The 21,054-nt window shown below is 41.8% G+C and overlaps 2 protein-coding genes across 3 annotated transcripts; one reads left to right on the forward strand and one right to left on the reverse strand.

The window, feature by feature from the left end:
• The first annotated feature begins 212 nt into the window (after positions 1-212).
• LOC123998883 (probable ribonuclease ZC3H12B) lies at positions 213-9,316 on the forward strand. The gene is made up of 6 exons (XM_046304103.1): positions 213-591; positions 2,874-3,670; positions 3,814-3,953; positions 4,333-4,567; positions 4,653-4,759; positions 4,857-9,316. The coding sequence occupies exons 1-6, from the start codon at positions 394-396 to the stop codon at positions 6,299-6,301; spliced, it is 2,922 nt and encodes a 973-aa protein (XP_046160059.1). The 5' UTR covers positions 213-393; the 3' UTR covers positions 6,302-9,316.
• Positions 9,317-9,665: 349 nt separating this feature from the next.
• las1l (LAS1 like ribosome biogenesis factor) lies at positions 9,666-19,935 on the reverse strand. Of its 2 annotated transcripts, XM_046304104.1 has the most exons (14): positions 19,812-19,935; positions 19,541-19,695; positions 19,206-19,331; positions 17,616-17,685; positions 17,350-17,431; positions 17,003-17,170; positions 16,871-16,917; positions 16,335-16,444; positions 16,120-16,205; positions 15,747-15,953; positions 15,508-15,655; positions 15,064-15,395; positions 10,032-10,182; positions 9,666-9,909 (listed from the first exon to the last, which is right to left on the reverse strand). In XM_046304104.1, exons 2-14 carry the CDS (start codon positions 19,684-19,686, stop codon positions 9,819-9,821), a joined length of 1,764 nt encoding a protein of 587 aa, XP_046160060.1. In that variant the 5' UTR covers positions 19,687-19,695; positions 19,812-19,935; the 3' UTR covers positions 9,666-9,818. The 2 variants fall into 2 exon arrangements, with proteins under 2 accessions (XP_046160060.1, XP_046160061.1); XM_046304105.1 differs by having other exon boundaries at positions 15,747-15,947; positions 19,541-19,847.
• Positions 19,936-21,054: the final 1,119 nt, after the last annotated feature.

A 21,054-nucleotide genomic window follows, 5' to 3' on the forward strand; every position in this document is an offset into this window, starting at 1 on the left:
GTGGACTGACTTTATGAGGTGGTAAGTCCTTCTGCAAATTCCGTCTGCAGATAATCTAAAATATGATCCTCTATGCAGCGGGATTGCAAAAAGACGACCTGGAACGGCCCCAGAATGTTTATTTTTAGTTCAGCAGACATTGCACGGAATCGGCGTCAGAGGGCGTCCTACTTGTTGCTAAGAGACAGTATGTGGGAGGCTGTCAGAAATGATGAAGGGAGGGGATGATGAATGATATTTAGCTAGCTGTAATGTTCGTGAATAGACTGTAATAGCTAGCTATATAACTTAAATACATCTACTTTACTACATTCTGAACAAAACATCACAGCTAAGCAACTCGTGAGACAGCTGAGTGCGTTGTATTCGTGAGTCGTTGATTTATCATAATAAATGGTTTTGGAGCTGGCAGTGCCCGCAAATGCAGGCCCATTGCTTCACCGCTCCATCCAGCACATTGAGCGTATTTTCCGGGTGAGGGTCAGCTACGGATCCGCTGAGTCAAACTGCGACAGCGCAAATGTCAGCACCAGCAATATAATCATAGTTCCTGTCGGAGAGGGCGAGGAAGATGACTGCACCAAGGCAAAAGTATGTAACTTTTCTGGGACGTTAACATATGCTTTGTGTTTAACAGCCTATCTATCTCTGGACTGGAGAGTAACGTTCACTAGCTAGCAGGCTAATGTTTGCAGCTAACTAGTACTAACGAAGGTTAGCCTATTAAGCTCATCTGTTATTGTAGTGGAGTTGGTAACGTCTGACTAGAGTTACATGTAACGTACTGTCCTTTTTGATTTCAGTCTTATGTTGCTAACGTTAGCTAGCTGGTATACGTTAACTAACGTTACTGCTACATTCTTAGCTAACTAGCTAATAGTAGCTAACGTTAGCTACTTCGCAAACGTAGTTAGCTAGTGCTATACAACTTGTTTGAGTATTTTTTTGTTGCTCTGAATAGATGCCATTATTACAGTGCCAAAATTGACCTAAATGATGTGGTTCATTTCTGTTGGACGCTTTTCAGCTAATGTGTTAGCTAGCTAGTGTCTACAGGTCTCGATCTCATCTAGCCAACGACGTTAACGTTACCAGTAATGTATGGGAAATATGATCACAGGTATTTATTTATTTGATATGATTGTGAGCTAGCTAGTAGTATTAACTATCCCATCTAGCTACCCTTTGCACGAATGTTTCTGAAACGTGATGCCAAATGTGCCAAATAAACTCGTAGGATCTTGCTATCTATCTAATCAGTATTAGCTCACCTTAGACACCAATGAATCCGTTCTAACGTTCATTCTGTAAGCAGCACCAGCTACGAACATTTCCCACTAATGTTGCAAACCTCATCATAGCTACTTAAATGACCCCTTATTTGACATCGTTTTGAGTTACTCATGGTGTTGTGTGCTTTAGAGACCTCTATTACTGCAGCATATCTGTACTTTGCAGCTTCGCTGTGGGGCCTCAGCATCCATTTACGTTTCAGCTTGACCAACCATCTAGTGCTTCTGAAGGCACATGTTCCACTTGTTGCTATGAGACAGGGCTGCACAAGCCTGTGCATGTGCAGTGCTTTAGTCTTGTGGCCTTGCTGTGCCTCACTCAGCCTGTTCTGTGGAGGGGGGAAAGGATGGGGCTTATTTGCTGTTATGCCATGTAATGCCAGGAAATTCCAACACATCAGTATTGTTGTGTGGGGTAGCTACCAGGTTTCCTACATATACACAAATGTCTTTGTGTTGATGTTGTGAGGGCATCTGAAAATAATCTGCCACTTTTGTTATTGAATGTGCTCGTCTCTTCCCAATAGGTTATTGTTCATATCATGTATAGCCTAGCTATATTTGTTCTAAGGATCAAGTACAGTAGTTTCATTCTACCACTTTCTCAGGCAATATCTACTCTATTATCTTATGTTTTCTATAGAGTCTTGACTCACTTTCTTTGATATGAGGTGGGGAAATAATTAGGCTCTCTAAGTAAGTAAGTCAATAAAACCTTTAGGCTCATCATAAGCATAAGGCTCATTATATTATTTTTACCCTTTGATAGAAGAACACCATAGAAAGACTACTAGAGATGGACATTTTCTGTTTTTATGTGATTATCAAATGTCTGTTTTTCCCTTAGCTTTGGCTCTTGACAATGTGGTGGTTAGGATACAATCTGTATATAACTGGGGAAAATATGTAGCAATGTACTGAATTAATGCTTTTGTTGTGTTTGTTTCTTACATTGATTTATGCGCCTAATATTACTAGTGTTTTACATTATAAATCTCATATTTTGAGGCATGCTACGTTAACCATGTTTGCCAGGCTGCCTAGAGAAAGATGGACTGTGTTCTGTTCGTCGTGACTGCTAAAAAGCAGTTAGCTGATGACAGGGCTGTGTTGCTAGGCAACCCATTTCATGGGCTGAGCCTCTTGAAGCACTAATGGAAGTAGCTCTCAATCTACTATCTGCAAGACCTGGGGAAGTACCGGTTTCAGGAGCACATGCAATCCGTTTCCATTTGTTTTAAAGCACTTGGGTCTGTATGCATATTTATTGTTTAAATGCTCATGTAATCTCATGCATCTCAGCCTTTACATTAAGTCAATGACAATGGATAAGATTTATATTTTATTTGAACAGGAACAGATACAATTAACATTGACACATCAATTTATTGAAGAGTCTGGTGCATTGCACCATTCCAGTTTTTACATTTCATGGGGAGTTCAGGGTCCTTAGATTTCTTCTGAGGCCATACTTAACATTTACACATGAATTAGACATGCATTTAATTTTGTACTTATAGACAGGGATGACATTTGGCCAGTTTGGTGATTTATTGACAATTACCCTTTGTTTTCCTCCAGGATTACATAGTGTCCTTAATTTCGCCAGCTCACCGAAAGAGGGAGCGTCTAACGTTGGCTTTACACATACAGCTGGCTGCGCTGAAGTCAGCCATCGAGTATGATTCTCAGGCTGTGGTGGAGGTGAGGGAGCATGTGGTGGACATCTCCGGTGGCGAGAGGAACGTGATGACTGCATGGTCGATGGTGGAGAAGATCAAAATGGAGAAACACCCATGCAGGGAAGAGGCCCCTGAGCTGACTGAGGCCCAGCAGCCCAGTGGGGAGTCTGAGGAGGGAAGCAGCTCAGAGAGCGAGTCAGAGGAGCAGCATCAGCTGCAGCTGAACAGTGGCGGCTGTAAGAGGAAAGAGCCCTTCAGTGCCACCAAGCCTCACCGGCAGCTCTGTCGCTCTCCATGCCTGGACCGGCCCAGCTTCTCCCAGAGCTGCACTCTACCAGAGCTCCGCATTGAAGACACCAAGGCCACTGCTGTGCTTAAACATGCCAGTGACAAGGAGTACCAAACCAAGATGGAGTTTGCCTTGAAGCTAGGATACTCAGGTGAACAGGTGGAGACCGTGCTGAACAAGTTAGGGGCTGCTGCCCTTATCAATGACATTCTGGCTGAGCTTGTAAGGCTTGGTAATAAAGGAGAACCGGAGGTTCAAGCCAGCAGTAACACCGGCACGTTCGTCTCCCGTGGAGGCCCCTGTGTCAAAGAGGCTGTCAGTCCTGAGGTGTCACTTGAAGATGATTCTGTGGATCCTTATGATAATCTCAGGCCTATCGTCATTGATGGATCGAATGTGGCGATGAGGTAAGTCTCTATTAGACGCACACAATCAAAACAAATCTCGCCTCATGCAGAATGTTCTGAGCCATCTTGTTTTTTTTTATGGCTGTAATTGAATTAGCTTTACAAGCAGACCTTTTACTAGATTTGGTTGTGTTGTTTTGTAGCCATGGAAACAAAGAGGTGTTCTCTTGCCTTGGTATCCAATTGGCTGTTGATTGGTTTGTGGAGAAAGGACACAAAGACATCACAGTGTTTGTTCCTGCCTGGAGGAAAGAGCAGTCGAGACCTGACGCCCCCATTACAGGTACTAAAGCTCTACTTCAATTAGCCACATTAGACAAGATGTTTTCTAAAAAAGTGTCTGTGTTGGGGGAGGGGTGGGGGGTATCTGTGTGTGTGGGTGCTTTTTTAATCAACATGTTTGGATATTGAGCTCCATTTTCCCCATGCAATAAAGCATGACCCACAGTTTGAAAAATAACTAACATTTTAAGTATATAATTCTGAATGAACAATAACATGAATTTGGATAAATGTTTATCCACAATTAATTTGAGTTTGTTTTCAAATGCAATGCATATGAAAATGTCAATGTGAAACCACAGGTACATAGGCCTACATAGTTCTATGTAACAATTTGTACACTGCTGTTCTTCACTGATTTAATGCTTTTCTTTTCACAGACCAAGACATTTTGCGAAAGCTAGAGAAAGAAAAGATCCTAGTGTTCACCCCATCTAGAAGAGTCCAAGGAAGGAGAGTGGTGTGCTATGATGATCGCTTCATAGTGAAGCTGGCCTGTGACTCTGATGGCATTATTGTGTCAAATGACAACTACAGGGACTTACAGAATGAGAAGCCAGAGTGGAAGAAGTTCATAGAGGAGCGACTGCTGATGTACTCATTTGTCAATGATAAGTAAGTCATCAGAGCCCTCAGCGACTTGGGTAGGGAGTATAATTAACTACAGAATGACTAAGCATATTCTCCTTTTATGTTTCAGATTCATGCCACCTGATGATCCTTTAGGAAGACATGGTCCAAGTTTAGAGAATTTCCTCCGTAAGCGTCCTGTTGTTCCAGAGCACAAAAAGCAACCCTGTCCATATGGTAGGTTGTCTCAACAAATTATGGTTTTATTTTTGTGGTTGTACTGCTGATGTCAATATTGTTTAACTTGTGCTCTCTTTTATATCACCTTGAACAGGGAAAAAATGCACTTATGGACATAAGTGCAAGTACTATCACCCAGAGCGTGCAAACCAGCCTCAGCGGTCAGTGGCTGATGAACTGAGAGCGTTTGCCAAGTTGTCTGCTGTAAAGACAATGAGCGAGGGGGCCCTGGCCAAGTGTGGCACTGGACCCACCACAGCTAAGGGGGACAGTGGCTCTGAGGCTAAACGTGTGGCCCCCAAGCGCCAGTCTGATCCCAGCATCCGCTCAGTGGCCTGCGAGCCAGAGGAGAGACTGTCTGCTGTCCGTAAGCCTGAGGCAAATTCTGTGCCTTCCCTCGTGTCTGCCCTCAGTGTGCCCACCATGCAGCCTGCTAAGAGCCACGGGGCTGGTGCCTTGAACACTCGATCAGCCAGCAGCCCAGTACCCGGCTCCCTCCAGTTCACCCACAGCTCCCTGGAACACATGTCTAGTGTACAGTACCCACACCCACCCATCCTAGTCACCAACAGCCATGGTGCTTCTGTCACTTACAGTGAACAGTTTCCTAAATATGATTCTGTGAGCACAGACCACGGATACTACTCTATGCTTAGTGATTTTTCTAACATGAGCATGAGCAGCATGCACAACGTGGACAGCTTCTGTAGCATGGAGCATGAGCATGGGATTTATCAGCGAAATCCCAGCCAGCATTGCCCTGAGCCCTGCCTCAGCCACTCGAACAGTGACTCCTTCTCCTCTTATGGGGAATTATACATGAGCTCAGTGGACAGTAGCCTGGATGAGAGCATAAAGGGGCAGCAGTCTCCTGCACAGAGCAGACTCCAGGCCTTCTCCCATGGGGGGTTCCACCACGAGGCCCTGACCCGAGTGCAGAGCTATGGCCCTGAGCAGCCTAAGCAGGGTCCAAGCAGGAAGCAGTCCATATCCCACCTGGCACCGCATGTCCAGCACCCTGCTGTTGGGGCCAGGTCCAGCTGCCCAGGGGACTACCCCTTACCTCAGAATGTCCTCCCGTCACAGTCCTCACAACCGGGACGCTCCCTGGGCATGACACGCATGGACAGCATCTCAGACTCCAGGCTGTACGAGAGTAACCCCATGAGGCAGCGGAGACCCCCACTGTGCCGCGAGCAGCATGCCAGCTGGGACCCGCTGCCCTGCGGCAGTGAATCCTATGGATACCACTCGTACCCCCTGAGTAACAGCCTGATGCAGCCGTGTTGTGAGCGGGTGATGGTCCGCAGCATGCCTGACAAGATGGAGCAGATCTGGAGGTCTCCGTGGGAGAACCCGCCTCAAGCCGAGCACCAGGAGCGCCATGTCATCCCAGAGCACCAGTACCAAACATACCGCAACCTCTGCAACATCTTCCCTGCTTTCGTGGTGCACTCTGTCATGGAGAAAAACCCTCATCTAACGGACCCACAACAACTCGCTGCTGTCATTGTCACGAAGCTGAGGTCTTGCCATTAAGTGTTTTTATTTTATTTTTTAAGCTACAATTGTCTGAATAGTATTAGTATTCTATATTTGAAGTTATTTGATTTGTCATCAAAACAATTTCTCCTCATGAAATTCAGAAACCCCAAATCATTATAATCAAATGTAAGGGAAACTTTGACTGATGGTAAGATTATGTATTTGAATTTAAACGTAGTCTTCTATCATTTGATACAGTGAGGAATTAGTTCACTATACCTAGATAATATTGTGCATATCTGACACTGATGTAAATATTATGTGACTTTGTTGTTTATTGTGCACTGATTTGTGGTAAAAGACAGAGGGAAGTGAGTGCAACCATACCTCAGAGCATGAACTTTTTAATGGCCTTATATCTGAATGACCTCACTTCTCCAGTCATTGTTTAATGGATTTCAATGAATATCCTTATGTTGTTGAGGTCAGTCTCTTTTGCTTTTTAAATGTTAAGCACTGTAAGTATTTAGAATTATATATATATATATATATTTTCTCAATCTCACTTTACAAAGTTACTATTTTGGTAGAACTTGTGAGTGCACGTATATAAGCAAGCCAAACTAGAACTGGGAAAGATCAGACTTAAAACACCTGTGCTCATATGACACATGAAAGCCATTTCAAAGCTGCTGAAATAATGCCAAAAAGATAGATAATTGACCATGTCATTATAAAGCAATTATAGTTTTGAAGCAGACAATTGATTGGATAGTAGTGTAACATCACACCAGTGTTGTAAGCCTTTCCTATGGTATATTGTATGGCTTGCTGTGTTGATTAGTTACATTAATGTAACTGTGTTACATGAACATTATTGGAATCATTTTGAGCATGTGTATATATCATTGGGAACTGGCATGTGACTTAATGGCACTTCCATTGTGTCTAACATGACTTATTTGTAATTACTAAGGAACTGGTGAAGTCTCTTTGGCAAAATGCTTTAAAGAAAAGCATCCATTTCCTTATTAATGCTGAGTGACAACCCATCTAAATGAACACATGTAAAGAAAACAAAAAAAACATTTCTGAATGTTATTTGCCCAAAAGAATTTTGGGGCTTTGTTGACTTTTGTTTTTTCATGAACTAAGAGCAGGCCATGTTGGGCCTGTTGTCTCTTCATGAGAAGGTGTGACACACTGCCTAAATGTTTCTTCCTGTGAAACACTCAGAATGCGAGGCTGCCGTCAGGGTTGTTTCTGGCATTTGGCTTACAGTTTGCGTGCCTACCTTTCCCCTCACTACTTTCCATCACGTTTGAAAGGTTTCATATGATGTGAAATATGTTGGTTATAATATCATTTCTAAAGACTTATGGAATTGTTTCTTTTCTCAGTGAGTAAAATATGATCTGGAATCAAGGTCTTGGGCCATATCTAATGCACGTTCATATTTGGTTTATTTTTGACATGACGTGCATGTTTCATATTTTTGATGAGAGTAGAAGAGCCCCCCCTCCCCCCCATTTTGAAGTGCCGCAAACAACAAAGCCTAAAATGTCTAGAAATGACCTTTGTTTGTTGATACAAATTGTATCTATTTCTTGATTGTAAAATATATTTATGAAATGTACAGTATCATTAAGTTTTATTTAAGGAAAAAAAATACAATGCCATAATGTTTGTGACACTGTGTGTCACTGGGAGTAGCCCATTGGTATGTACTTTTTCTTACTGGGCACAGTAGTTTATTTACAGGGACACTTACGCGCTACATGGAAGTGCATAGATACCCTGTGTGCAGCTGTAAGCATCGTGTCCTTTCTCTGTGTATGTATTAATACTGAAATGACCACTCATTGTACAGTTTCAATGCGCTATTTAACTTGTTGCATCAATGTTTTTTTGCTGTGTTGTAACCCAAGCAGCTTGGTAAAAAATGTGACTCCTAACTTTTTTATCCATATCTGCTCTATTCCTGTGTTGATACCATCTATATTTAAATGTATTGACATATTGAAAAACATGCCAAAACTGGTTCTTTTAATTGCTGCACAGAAAACTGAATAGGTTGCAATGTCAGTCATATATGCTTGGGTTACGACACCTAGGGGGTTATTTATTAAATAAATACTTTAAAAAATAAAATAATTTGACCCACAATACTATATTCAACTCTTAGGCTACTGCCACAGTAAAGTCGAGTGACGGTGTCAGTATGATTTAGTATTTATGAGACCGCGTCAATGACCTCTGATTGGACATGGGTGAAACCCATGGAAAAATATTTGATGGATAACCCCCTTTTTTGGTGACAAGATAACTATTGATTTGTGGTTTACTTTAGAAATCTGTGACTCTCACCAGTGGCACTTGATCTAGCCTTAAGTATTTTAAAGCATGTGAGAGTATATTGGTTTAAATTCTATTGTTTCAAATGAGAAATTATATTTTTGCTGTGAGCCTTTAATTACATTTGAATTTACAAGATAGGCTTGTTTGTGATGACTGACTGATTTCAGTCTGATATTGGTGGTCTGAGCAACTTGCAGTTGATTGTTGGAATTGAACACAGCAGGTAGATGTTTGAAAAACTACAGAAATTTCCAATGTGTAGATTAACCTTGAATTGTGTTCTAAATATATCAGCTTACCTGAAATGGTAAATTCTCATACACCCACAATATAAATTCTCAGGTACTATGAGATTTACAACAAAAACAATATTGATGTGTGCTATTATGAATGATAAATGCGCTTACCAAGTCAGATTTGTGAATTAGTGCAGCTCTCATGTCCTAAAGTTACATTGAACTGTCTTGTATTGTGGTTTTGCAATGTAAAAGGGTTATATGAGTGAGTTGACAACTAGGCTGTGTGTTTTAAGCTGCAGTAGTTTCTCTTCCATGTTGAATTAAATGCATTGCTTTTAAAATTGTTTTAAGTGACAAAACAATTACCAAAAGACAAAACGAACTCTTTGGGTCTGTTGGCTCAAACAAAATGTAAGTCTCAATGACGAAGTGTTTGTTTCCTCAAATAAAGCAAGACTATGTTTATACAGTGTTCTTTTGTTGGCCGTGTCAAGTGTTCTCGTAATGTCCAACGGAATTTTGATATTCTATAGCAGTTCCCCATCCAAGGGCCAGCAGAGTGGTTCAGATGGCTGCTGAAACTAGTCACCTTTGTTATAAGAACTTGTAAGTAAGCAATTAAATGGTACTGTGTATGTGACAAACTTTGATTTGATTTATTTGTGCCACACTGATTTCCAGAACACTGTTCTGACTGACTAAATTCCTAAGAATTAGCCAAGTGTAATTGACATTAGTGGCATAACAGGGATTCATGAACCTTGTGTTTGCAAGTAAGATGGAATTTAATATTTAAAATCAAAATAATGTAATACAATGTCTTGGGTACTCTAAGTACTTTTATTTGCCACGTGCCTTTGCTGGAAAAAAACAATAAATGCTTTTGGCATGTCAGAGTAGAAACAATGCAATGCGTTTGCAGATGAAGATCAATGACAGTGAAGGCCTTTATTTTACAGTATTGGCATATTTGTTTAAAACAGTTGCAGGCCAGCTTTCAATTTGCTGATGTCATTGTGTGTCCAGAGAAGCCCATCCGTGGTGACTCTGTGTGGCATTGAGACACTGGAGAGGTTAAGAGAAACATTACTGATCAGATTAAGTACAATTGCTTAGTTGATCTGACTTACTCATACTTTTATTTCTATGGGTGCCTACAGATATATAGTAAACATTTTGTTTCTTACCCTGCATGCGCATTGTGCTGAGTGGCATTCTCCATTTCCACCTGCTGGTCAAACACCATAATGGTAGAGAAGTTATCTACCATTAGGCAGGAAGGGTCCTCTGACTGGCCTGGAACTTTCCCAAGAGGATAGTTCTTCCACTGGACTTTGTCTAGACAGGTGAGAAAACAAACCTAATTTAGATCAATATTTCATTAGAATATTACATTTGTGGAATCAGATGATCAGATTCATGTTCTGCAAATTGGCACGACAACTGAACTGTCATTACTGAAAGAGATCATGATACCTCACATCTCAAAATAGGGCTACTTAATGTTAGATCCCTTACTTCAAAGGCAATTATAGTCAATGAACTAATCACTGATCATAATCTTGATGTGATTGGCCTGACTGAAACATGGCTTAAGCCTGATGAATTTACTGTTTTAAATGAGGCCTCACCTCCTGGCTACACTAGTGACCATATCCCCAGTGCATCCCGCAAAGGCGGAGGGGTTGCTAACATTTACGATAGCAAATTTCAATTTACAAAAAAAAAAAAAAAAGACGTTTTCGTCTTTTGAGCTTCTAGTCATGAAATCTATGCAGCCTACTCAATCACTTTTTATAGCTACTGTTTACAGGCCTCCTGGGCCATATACAGCGTTTCTCACTGAGTTCCCTGAATTCCTATCGGACCTTGTAGTCATAGCAGATAATATTCTAATCTTTGGTGACTTTAATATTCACATGGAAAAGTCCACAGACCCACTCCAAAAGGCTTTCGGAGCCATCATTGACTCAGTGGGTTTTGTCCAACATGTCTCTGGACCCACTCAATGTCACAGTCATACGCTGGACCTAGTTTTGTCCCATGGAATAAATCTTGTGGATCTTAATGTTTTTCCTCATAATCCTGGACTATCGGACCACCATTTTATTACATTTGCAATTGCAACAAATAATCTGCTCAGACCCCAACCAAGGACCATCAAAAGTCGTGCTATAAATTCACAGACAACACAAAGATTCCTTGATGCCCTTCCAGACTCCCTCTGCCTACCCAAGGACGCCAGAGGACAAAAATCAGTTAACCACCTAACTGAGGATCTCGATTTAACCTTGCGCAATACCCTAGATGCAGTTGCACCCCTAAAAACATTTCTCATAAGAAACTAGCTCCCTGGTACACAGAAAATACCCGAGCTCTGAAGCAAGCTTCCAGAAAATTGGAACGGAAATGGCGCCACACCAAACTGGAAGTCTTCCTACAAGCTTGGAAAGACGGTACCGTGCAGTACCGAAGAGCCCTTACTGCTGCTCGATCATCCTATTTTTCTAACTTAATTGAGGAAAATAAGAACAATCCGAAATTCATTTTTGATACTGTGGCAAAGCTAACTAAAAAGCAGCATTCCCCAAGAGAGGATGACTTTCACTTTAGCAGTGATAAATTCATGAACTTCTTTGAGGAAAAGATTATGATTATTAGAAAGCAAATTACGGACTCCTCTTTAAACCTGCGTATTCCTCCAAACCTCAGTTGTCCTGAGTCTGCACAACTCTGCCAGGACCTAGGATCAAGAGAGACGCTCAAGTGTTTTAGTACTATATCTCTTGACACAATGATGAAAATAATCATGGCCTCTAAACCTTCAAGCTGCATACTGGACCCTATTCCAACTAAACTACTGAAAGAGCTGCTTCCTGTGCTTGGCCCTCCTATGTTGAACATAATAAACGGCTCTCTATCCACTGGATATGTACCAAACTCACTAAAAGTGGCAGTAATAAAGCCTCTCTTGAAAAAGCCAAACCTTGACCCAGAAAATATAAAAAACTATCGGCCTATATCGAATCTTCCATTCCACTCAAAAATTTTAGAAAAGGCTGTTGCGCAGCAACTCACTGCCTTCCTGAAGACAAACAATGTATACGAAATGCTTCAGTCTGGTTTTAGATCCCATCATAGCACTGAGACGGCACTTGTGAAGTTGGTAAATGACATTTTAATGGCATCGGACCGAGGCTCAGCATCTGTCCTCGTGCTCCTAGACCTTAGTGCTGCTTTTGATACCATCGATCACCACATTATTTTTGGAGAGATTGGAAACACAAATTGGTCTACACGGACATGTTCTGGCCTGGTTTAGATCTTATCTGTCGGAAAGATAGCAGTTTGTCTCTGAATGGTTTGTCCTCTGACAAATCAACTGTAAATTTCGGTGTTCCTCAAGGTTCCGTTTTAGGACCACTATTGTTTTCACTATACATTTTACCTCTTGGGGATGTTATTCGAAAACATAATGTTAACTTTCACTGCTATGCGGATGACACACAGCTGTACATTTCAATGAAACATGGTGAAGCCCCAAAATTGCCCTCGCTAGAAGCATGTGTTTCAGACATAAGGAAGTGGATGGCTGCAAACTTTCTACTATTAAACTCGGACAAAACAGAGATGCTTGTTCTAGGTCCCAAGAAACAAAGAGATCTTCTGTTGAATCTGACAATTAATCTTAATGGTTGTACAGTCGTCTCAAATAAAACTGAAGGACCTCGGCGTTACTCTGGACCCTGATCTCTCTTTTGAAGAACATATCAAGACCATTTCGAGGACAGCGTTTTTCCATCTACGTAATATTGCAAAAATCAGAAACTTTCTGTCCAAAAATGATGCAGAAAAATTAATCCATGCTTTTGTCACTTCTAGGTTCGACTACTGCAATGCTCTACTTTCCGTCTACCCGGATAAAGCACTAAATAAACTTCAGTTAGTGCTAAATACGGCTGCTAGAATCCTGACTAGAACCAAAACATTTGATCATATTACTCCAGTGCTAGCCTCTCTACACTGGCTTCCTGTCAAAGCAAGGCTGATTAAGGTTTTACTGCTAACCTACAAAGCATTACATGGGCTTGCTCCTACCTATCTCTCTGATTTGGTCCTGCCGTACATACCTACACGTACGCTACGGTCACAAGACGCAGGCCTCCTAATTGTCCCTAGAATTTCTAAGCAAACAGCTGGAGGCAGGGGTTTCTCCTATAGAGCTCCATTTTTATGGAACGGTCTGCCTACCCATGTCAGAGACGCAAACTCGGTCTCAACCTTTAAAACTACTTAAGGAAGTTGAGAATTCAAGCAGCTTTTCGCAGCTTTTTGTTAAAAATCGCGCAACATTTCAGCACCCTGCTATTCATGCCAGGAATATAGTATATGCATATGATTAGTATGTGTGGATAGAAAACACTCAGACGTTTCTAAAACTGTTTAAATGACGGCTGTGGCTTTAACAGAACGTGCGTTTCATCGAAAAGTGCAGGGAAATCTGTTCACTGAAAATGGAAAAATATATCCTTCCGCGACTTCAAGGAATTGTTCAAAGTGAACCGAATTAAATAGGGCCGAGGTTACAGTGCCTACAGCTTCCACACGTTGTCTAGAGTCTTGTCATTTGATTCGCAATTGATTCTTGGTCTAACCGGTTCAAGGGAACTCCTTCCCTCCGGTCTCCGACCGGATGTTTTGATCGAGCTCTCTACGGACATGTTTTATACACGGACAGCTAATGAATTTACATCGCCTCCTGATGAATTTTATCGCTTATTAACGTGTACTAATACCTAAAGTTGCATTACAAAAGTATTTCGAAGTGTTTTGTGAAAGTTTATCGTCGACTTTTTGAATTAAAAAAAATGACGTTACGTTATGAAATGCTATTTTTTTCCGTTTATCACACAGTATTCTTAGATCGATATCTAGGCTATATATGGACCGATTTAATCGAAAAAAAGACCCTAAATGATGTTTATGGGACATCTAGGAGTGCCAAGAAAGAAGCTCGTCAAAGGTAATGAATGTTTTATATTTTATTTCATTGTTTTTGGTTTGCACCGGCTAACGCAAAATCTGTCGTGTTAGGTGACGTTGCAGTATTTTGAGGGTGCATGGTATCAGATAATAGCTTCTCATGCTTTCGCCGAAAAGCATTTTACAAATCTGACTTGGTGGATAGATTCACAACGAGTGTAGCTTTAATTCAGTATATTGTATGTCAATTTTAATGAAAGTTTTGAGTTATCAAAAACTATACGTGGCGCACTTGAAATTTCCGCTGATTGATGTTCCCACAGCGGGAGCACTTCCCTAACAAGGTTAAGTCTTTACTGAAGACTCATCTCTTCAGTGGGTCATATGATTGAGTGTAGTCTGGCCCAGGAGTGGGAAGGTGAACGGAAAGGCTCTGGAGCAACGAACCGCCCTTGCTGTCTCTGCCTGGCCGGTTCCCCCTTTCCACTGGGATTCTCCGCCTCTAACCCTATTACAGGGGCTGAGTCACTGGCTTACTGGGGCTCTCTCATGCCGTCCCTGCAGGGGGTGCGTCACCTGAGTGGGTTGATTCACTGTTGTGGTCATCCTGTCTGGGTTGGCGCCCCCCCCCTTGGGTTGTGCCGTGGCGGAGATCTTTGTGGGCTATACTCAGCCTTGTCTCAGGATGGTAAGTTGGTGGTTGAAGATATCCCTCTAGTGGTGTGGGGGCTGTGCTTTGGCAAAGTGGGTGGGGTTATATCCTTCCTGTTTGGCCCTGTCCGGGGGTGTCCTTGGATGGGGCCACAGTGTCTCCTGACCCTCCTGTCTCAGCCTCCAGTATTTATGCTGCAGTAGTTTGTGTCGGGGGGCTAGGGTCAGTTTGTTATATCTGGAGTACTTCTCCTGTCCTATTCGGTGTCCTGTGTGAATCTAAGTGTGCGTTCTCTAATTCTCTCCTTTCTTTCTCTCTCTCGGAGGACCTGAGCCCTAGGACCATTCTGTTATAATCTCCACCCAGCACAGCCAGAAGAGGACTGGCCACCCCACATAGCCTGGTTCCTCTCTAGGTTTCTTCCTAGGTTTTTGCCTTTCTAGGGAGTTTTTCCTAGCCACCGTGCTTCTACACCTGCGTTGCTTGCTGTTTGGGGTTTTAGGCTGGGTTTCTGTACAGCACTTTGAGATATCAGCTGATGTACGAAGGGCTATATAAATACATTTGATTTGATTTGAACTGACCTGTGCAAACTTGCCAGGGAGAACCCCTGAGTTCTGCGGCCCTCTCGGCCAGGACATCTGGGCTCAGGTGCTCTTGGAAGTCCTCGGTCCTCTCTGGCAGGGCCTTGCGTGAGTCAGACACGATTCCTGGGTGCATCATGTAGACCTGGCGTCTGGACTGCACCCGCAGCCTCTCATGCAGGCTCTCCAGGGTGTAGATACCGCTAGGCTGGCCTGAATGCTCCATGGGAGGATCACACCCCGAGTCTGCCCCCTGAGTGTAGATACTGCTCAGTCTGAGTAGCTTCTGTCGGGTGTCCAAGGGCATCGGATGTTCCATGTCCTCCAGGATCCTAAAAGTTCAAACAGTAAGTCATTTTCAAACATAATGACAAATTATATTTCATAAGCTGGTACAACACAGTAGAGAACACAGTGATGTATGTACATTATGAAGTCACTTACTGCTGGAGCAGGTGAGGCGTGGCCACGCAGGGAGCATTCAGACATGCTGCAAGGAGTTGCTGCCACCTCAGCTGGATGCGTTTCATAAAGATCTTGTCCTTCAGTCTGGATTTCCTCTGGATTTTCGATTCATAATGGTATTCATTCTCTGTAGAAACAAAATTAATCCACATCAGTAAATCCAGCACAGTTTTGTATTTACATAGTTATTTGGTTATTGGGGTTGGAAATGATCGTACTGTTGGAGTTGCAGAGGATGACCTCAGAAATCCACCCAGCGATGTAGAAGGATCTGTGTTTCTGGTTGTCTTCAGAGAGCTGCTGCAGCTCCACAAACAGTTTCTCCAGGAGGAGATGAATGAAGAGCTGAGAGTTGAGATCCTTCAGGAGGGGTAGCCAGAAACGCAGGACAACTCGAGGAAGGTGGGGAGCAGTGGGGTCTGCATCTTCAAAAACAAAGGCATTCTAGTCACTCAGGTAAGTGTGTATGGCTTACAGTATTTAACATGTTCCCAGTCTTACAACATCTGTAAATAAAATCAACATGGGATTTACACACAGATTTATTTTAAGAAATGTATTGGGAGAAAATCTACCTAATCCCAGTCTTACCCGAGTTGTCGACACTAAGTGACACCAGTTGTTCAATGGTTGGAACCATGAATCCATCCTCAATCAATGCATCTATTAGTATTTCACTATATGGGAAAAAGAACAATGAGGGCCCGGAACTTTGCTTTTTAAATTACGTTATTCTTGTAGAATACAATCTGATGCAGTTTGTGGACTTGACAATCACTGCAATACCAATAAATGTGTTAACTGACCTAGACTCTAGTGCAAAGTGCTTGATCTGGGCAAGGATCCAGCTCATGTCTGCAGAGGGTTCTGGCCACAAGCTCGCCTGTTTGTCCTCCTCTAGAAATCCTTCAAACGTCTAAACAAAAGAAAAGAGTAATGACCACCAACCACTATAAACATTTCTGGCAGTAGAGAAAACCCAATCACTCAAGAGTGATGTCAATAACAAAATGCCTATCTTGAGAGGCCCTCATTTATAGATGGAAGAGGAAATGCTGTGCAGACTAGAGAACAGACGTCTTCACCCTCTAATATAGTGGGTTGAGTTGAGTGGGCAAGTCTCACAATCATAGGAAAATGATTACGTGGTTATGAATTGTGATTAAATGTTTTGAGGACTTCCCACAACCATATCATCCTTGATGTTGATTATGCATGATTCGCATACATTTGACGTACATGGCATACAGTGCAAATAAACCTAACAATCCTGCTGTTAAGTGATTTCACAAATCAATACAAAAATGTAACAGGCAAAGGGTAATGCGGGGGGTGTAAATACCTGAAACTGCTCTTTTTCAAAAGATATCAATAACTCTCGTGCCTTCTCTGAAAAGAGAGGGAAAAAAGCTGTTTTAAATACCCTTTGAAAATGTAACTGGGTAATAAGCAGCATCTAAAGTGTTCAAATTACTGTAGGATTCAATTTCTTTTTGTCTGGTGATGAGCTCATCCTCCTGCCTCTGAAGCTCATCTTCTCCATCCTCCCCCTCTGATTGGGACTCCCAGTTCTCAGCCAGCCCACTGCCCAGCTGCCTGGACCAGTACTCCTGCTGAAGCCACTCCAGCACAAACTTACAACCTGCAACATAGAAAAGACATCAACACAACTAAGAGTAAGATCACTGCAGAAAGTCCAAAGTCACAATGGAAAGTAGGAATGATATCATATTGTTATTGAGGATGATGAGGATAAAAACCCATGGTCTCTGAGATTATGAAATTCTTAAGAGAAAAATTCATCTGTTCGTTCATGCTCACCTTTGCGACACCATTTCAAGGTAGGGAGCTTGCGGTGGGTAATGTCATGTCTGAGGTTTACAATCCACTCAGGGATCTTCAACTGTTAAAAAAGCCATTAGAATAAAAACATGTATTTATTATTCCATCACCTGTATAGTGAGATCCCCCAGATGACATGATAATTTCATGAGTAGTGAGCAGAGGAAAATGTAATATTAGATTTATTAATCATGATGCAAGAATTACATATATTTACTCACATTAACATTACATATATTACTCACATTGCTGGCTAGCCTTCTGAGGGGACGAGCAATTTTCCCCTGCTGACGCTCTGTAATTAAGTTGACAAACCTATTGAGAAAAATATCAAGCCAATAGAGGAATCAATAAAACACGTTTTTTAAATTATACACAGTACCAGTCAAAAGTTTGGACACCTACTCATTCAAGGGTTTTTCTTTATTTGGACTATTTTCTACATTGTAGAATAATAGTGAAGACATACACTGTGAAATAATATATGGAATCATGTAACCAAAAAAAAAGTGTTAAAACAAGATTCTTCAAAGTAGCCACCCTTTGCCTTTGACAGCTTTGCACACGCTTGGCATTCTCTCAACCAGCTTCACGAGGTAGTCAACTGGAATGCATTTCAATTTTAACAGGTGTGCCTTGAATTTCTTTCCTCAATGCGTTTGAGGGAAACAGTTGTGTTGAGACAAGGTAAGGGTGGTATACAGAAGATAGCCGTATTTGGTAAAAGACCAAGTCCATATTATGGCAAGAACTGCTCAAATACGCAAAGAAAAATGACAGTCCATCATTACTTTAAGGCATGAAGGTCAGTCAATCCGGAAAATTAAGAACTTTTAAAGTTTCTTCAAGTGCAGTCGCAAAAACAATCAAGTGCTATATGAAAATGGTTCTCATGACTGCCACAGGAAAGGAATACCCAGAGTTACCTCTACTGCAGAGGATATTCATTAGAGTTAACTGCACCTCAGATTGCAGACCAAATAAATGATTCACACAGTTCAAGTAACAGACATCTCAACATCAGCTGTTCAGAGGAGACTGCGTGAATCAGGCCTTTATGGTCGAATAGCTGCAAAAGAAACCACTACTAAAGAACACCAATAAGAATAAGAGACTTGGTTGGGCCAAGAAACACGAGCAATGGTGAACCGGTGAAAAGTCCAAATTTGAGATTTTTGGTTCCAACCGCCGTGTCTTTGTGAGACTGTAGGTGAACCACAGAATTCTGCAGCGATATGCCATCCCATCTGGTTTGCACTTACTGGGACTATCATTTGTTTTTCAATACGACAATGACCCAACACACATCCAGGCTACGTAAGGGCTATTTGACCAAGAAGGAGAGTGATGGAGTGCTGCATCAGATGACCTGGCCTCCACAATCACCAGACCTCAACCCAATTGAGATGGTTTGGGATGAGTTGGACAGCAGAGTGAAGGAAAAGCAGCCAACAAGTGCTCAGCATTTGTGGGAACTTCTTCAAGACTGTTGGAAAAGCATTCCTCATGAAGCTGGTTGAGAAAATGCCAAGAGTGTGCAAAGCTGTCATCAATGCAAAGGTTTTAAGAATCTAAAATCTATTTTGATTTGTTTAAACACCTTTTTTGGTTACCACAATTCCATGTGTGTTATTTCATAGTTGATGTCTTCACTATTATTCTACAATGTAGAACATAGTAAAAATAAAAACCCTGGAATGAGTAGGTGTCCAACTGTTGACTAGCACTGTATATACACACAACATTGATTGCAACAGTATGCAGCCACGTGAGAAAATGTAACAATGAACCGGACTTGTATGAGCACATTTAAACATTAAAAAAGCGATTTCAACCTCATGAGTGCTGTTCCATAAAGCAAAACCAGGTCGTCAGCGTCAAGTTTTCCTGATCTGTCAAGTATTTGACATCTGACCAGGTCTGCTGTGCTTTCTACAGCGATGGGAGTGTTGTGGGCAAATCTGAAAAAAAAATCAATCAAATGTGATAATATTTTTCATCTAGGAACGGCTTTGTCCACTAGAAAACAGCAGTGGTGGGATGAGTTGGACACGAACTAACGTTAGCTACAAGCTAAGCTAACCAACTATTCTGCAATTATCTAGCTAACAAAATAGTAATTATGCAACAGGAAAACATTATCTGAAGATAAAATACGTGTATGCCTTACCTGCCCTTCCACGCCGATATTCGGTGTAATGCATACTTTTGTAAAGCACAATCCTTTGAGTACAGATACTCGAGCACCTGGTCCCATTCTGCTTTGTTGATCCATGCAACTACATGGCCCTTTTTCTCTGTTGTTTTTTTCTTCATATTTACCAGCTAAACAAACGACAGAAAGACAATTAGAGACAAACCGTTTTTACCTAGTTAGTTTAGCTCTAATGCAAAACATGTAGCTAGCTAGGCTAACCAAAATGCGATGTTCCTATGCTAACCTGCCAACATCATCCACAGACTAGAGTGGGGTCGGTTAAATGCAACTGCAAGAAACCGATACCGCGCAGAAATGTTCCGCTATTGCACCCGCCAAATTATAATGCTATAAATAGAAGAAAAAAAAAACGAAATAATAAGCAAATATAACAGTTAACATCTAGTCTGCCATTCAATCATACAATTATAGTGTGTAATGTATTGTCATAGGTGTTGCGCATGAATGTAGGCTAAAGCCTTCCCTCTTGTAAGGCCCGCGGATAAAATAAAAACAAAAACTAACATTTTGTTTGGAACTCAGTTGGGGTCTCTACTTACTGATGAGAGTTAGAATAGTAGAATACACAAAGTGCAATTTCGAAATTTGGTTGTGCATCAGCAGTTTTTCCTCTCATGTCAGTCACTGACAGTCACTCAATTAGATAGCTGGCTATAAGCATTTACCTATCTAAACGTGTAATAATCATGGTCAAATTACCGACCAGGGGGCCCTCGTTGATTTCGTTTGTCACTCACTCAGATCCATATTAAAAACGGCAAGCATGTCTCTCCAACCTATGGCAAAATTACTAGAATTGCATTGAATTAGTTATAAAATTGCAAAATCTTCCCTCTGCCTCGTGGCAATATGTGTAGAATTACAGCATATTTTATTTAAAACTGCAACATGTTCTCTACGCCCTATGGCAAAATGTGTAGAATTGCAGGAAATGAACTCTAAAACGATGTCAAGAGGGGGGCTGCTAACATTTTGTTTAGGGCCCCCAAAATCCTCGAGCCGGCTCGTGCGTGGGTATGCAGACCCTCGAGTCACTGCTGCCCCTTGAGTTCAGCTTTGTTATGGCCCCACTCCCATAAAAGTTGCCCATCCCTGGCCAAACTTATTGTGAATTATAACTTATATTTATGGACAGGAAATCAAATATATTGTAAGCTACTGTAATGAAACAGGCAGGGAGCAGGTCTCGAACCTTAGACCTTCTAGCCCGAGATCCGGCGCGCTATCGACTGTGCTGCAAAAGCATGCTCGTGCGGCAGGGTCGATTTCCGCGCTTATAAACCCAGGGTCGTTACACTACTTTAGCTTACTGGTATCGAAATGTGGCTTATATTTGTATGTATCGTGACAGGCCTTTATAGTGGACCTTGGCCTATCCCATTTCTGTAATTATTTCAGTAGCTGTCTATATACAGTAGGTTGTCCATGGGTCAGGGGAAGTGGAATGAGGCTATTTCTGTCTGGAC

Source organism: Oncorhynchus gorbuscha, linkage group LG16 (assembly GCF_021184085.1).
Source record: "Oncorhynchus gorbuscha isolate QuinsamMale2020 ecotype Even-year linkage group LG16, OgorEven_v1.0, whole genome shotgun sequence".
NCBI classification, from domain to species: Eukaryota; Metazoa; Chordata; class Actinopteri; order Salmoniformes; family Salmonidae; genus Oncorhynchus; species Oncorhynchus gorbuscha.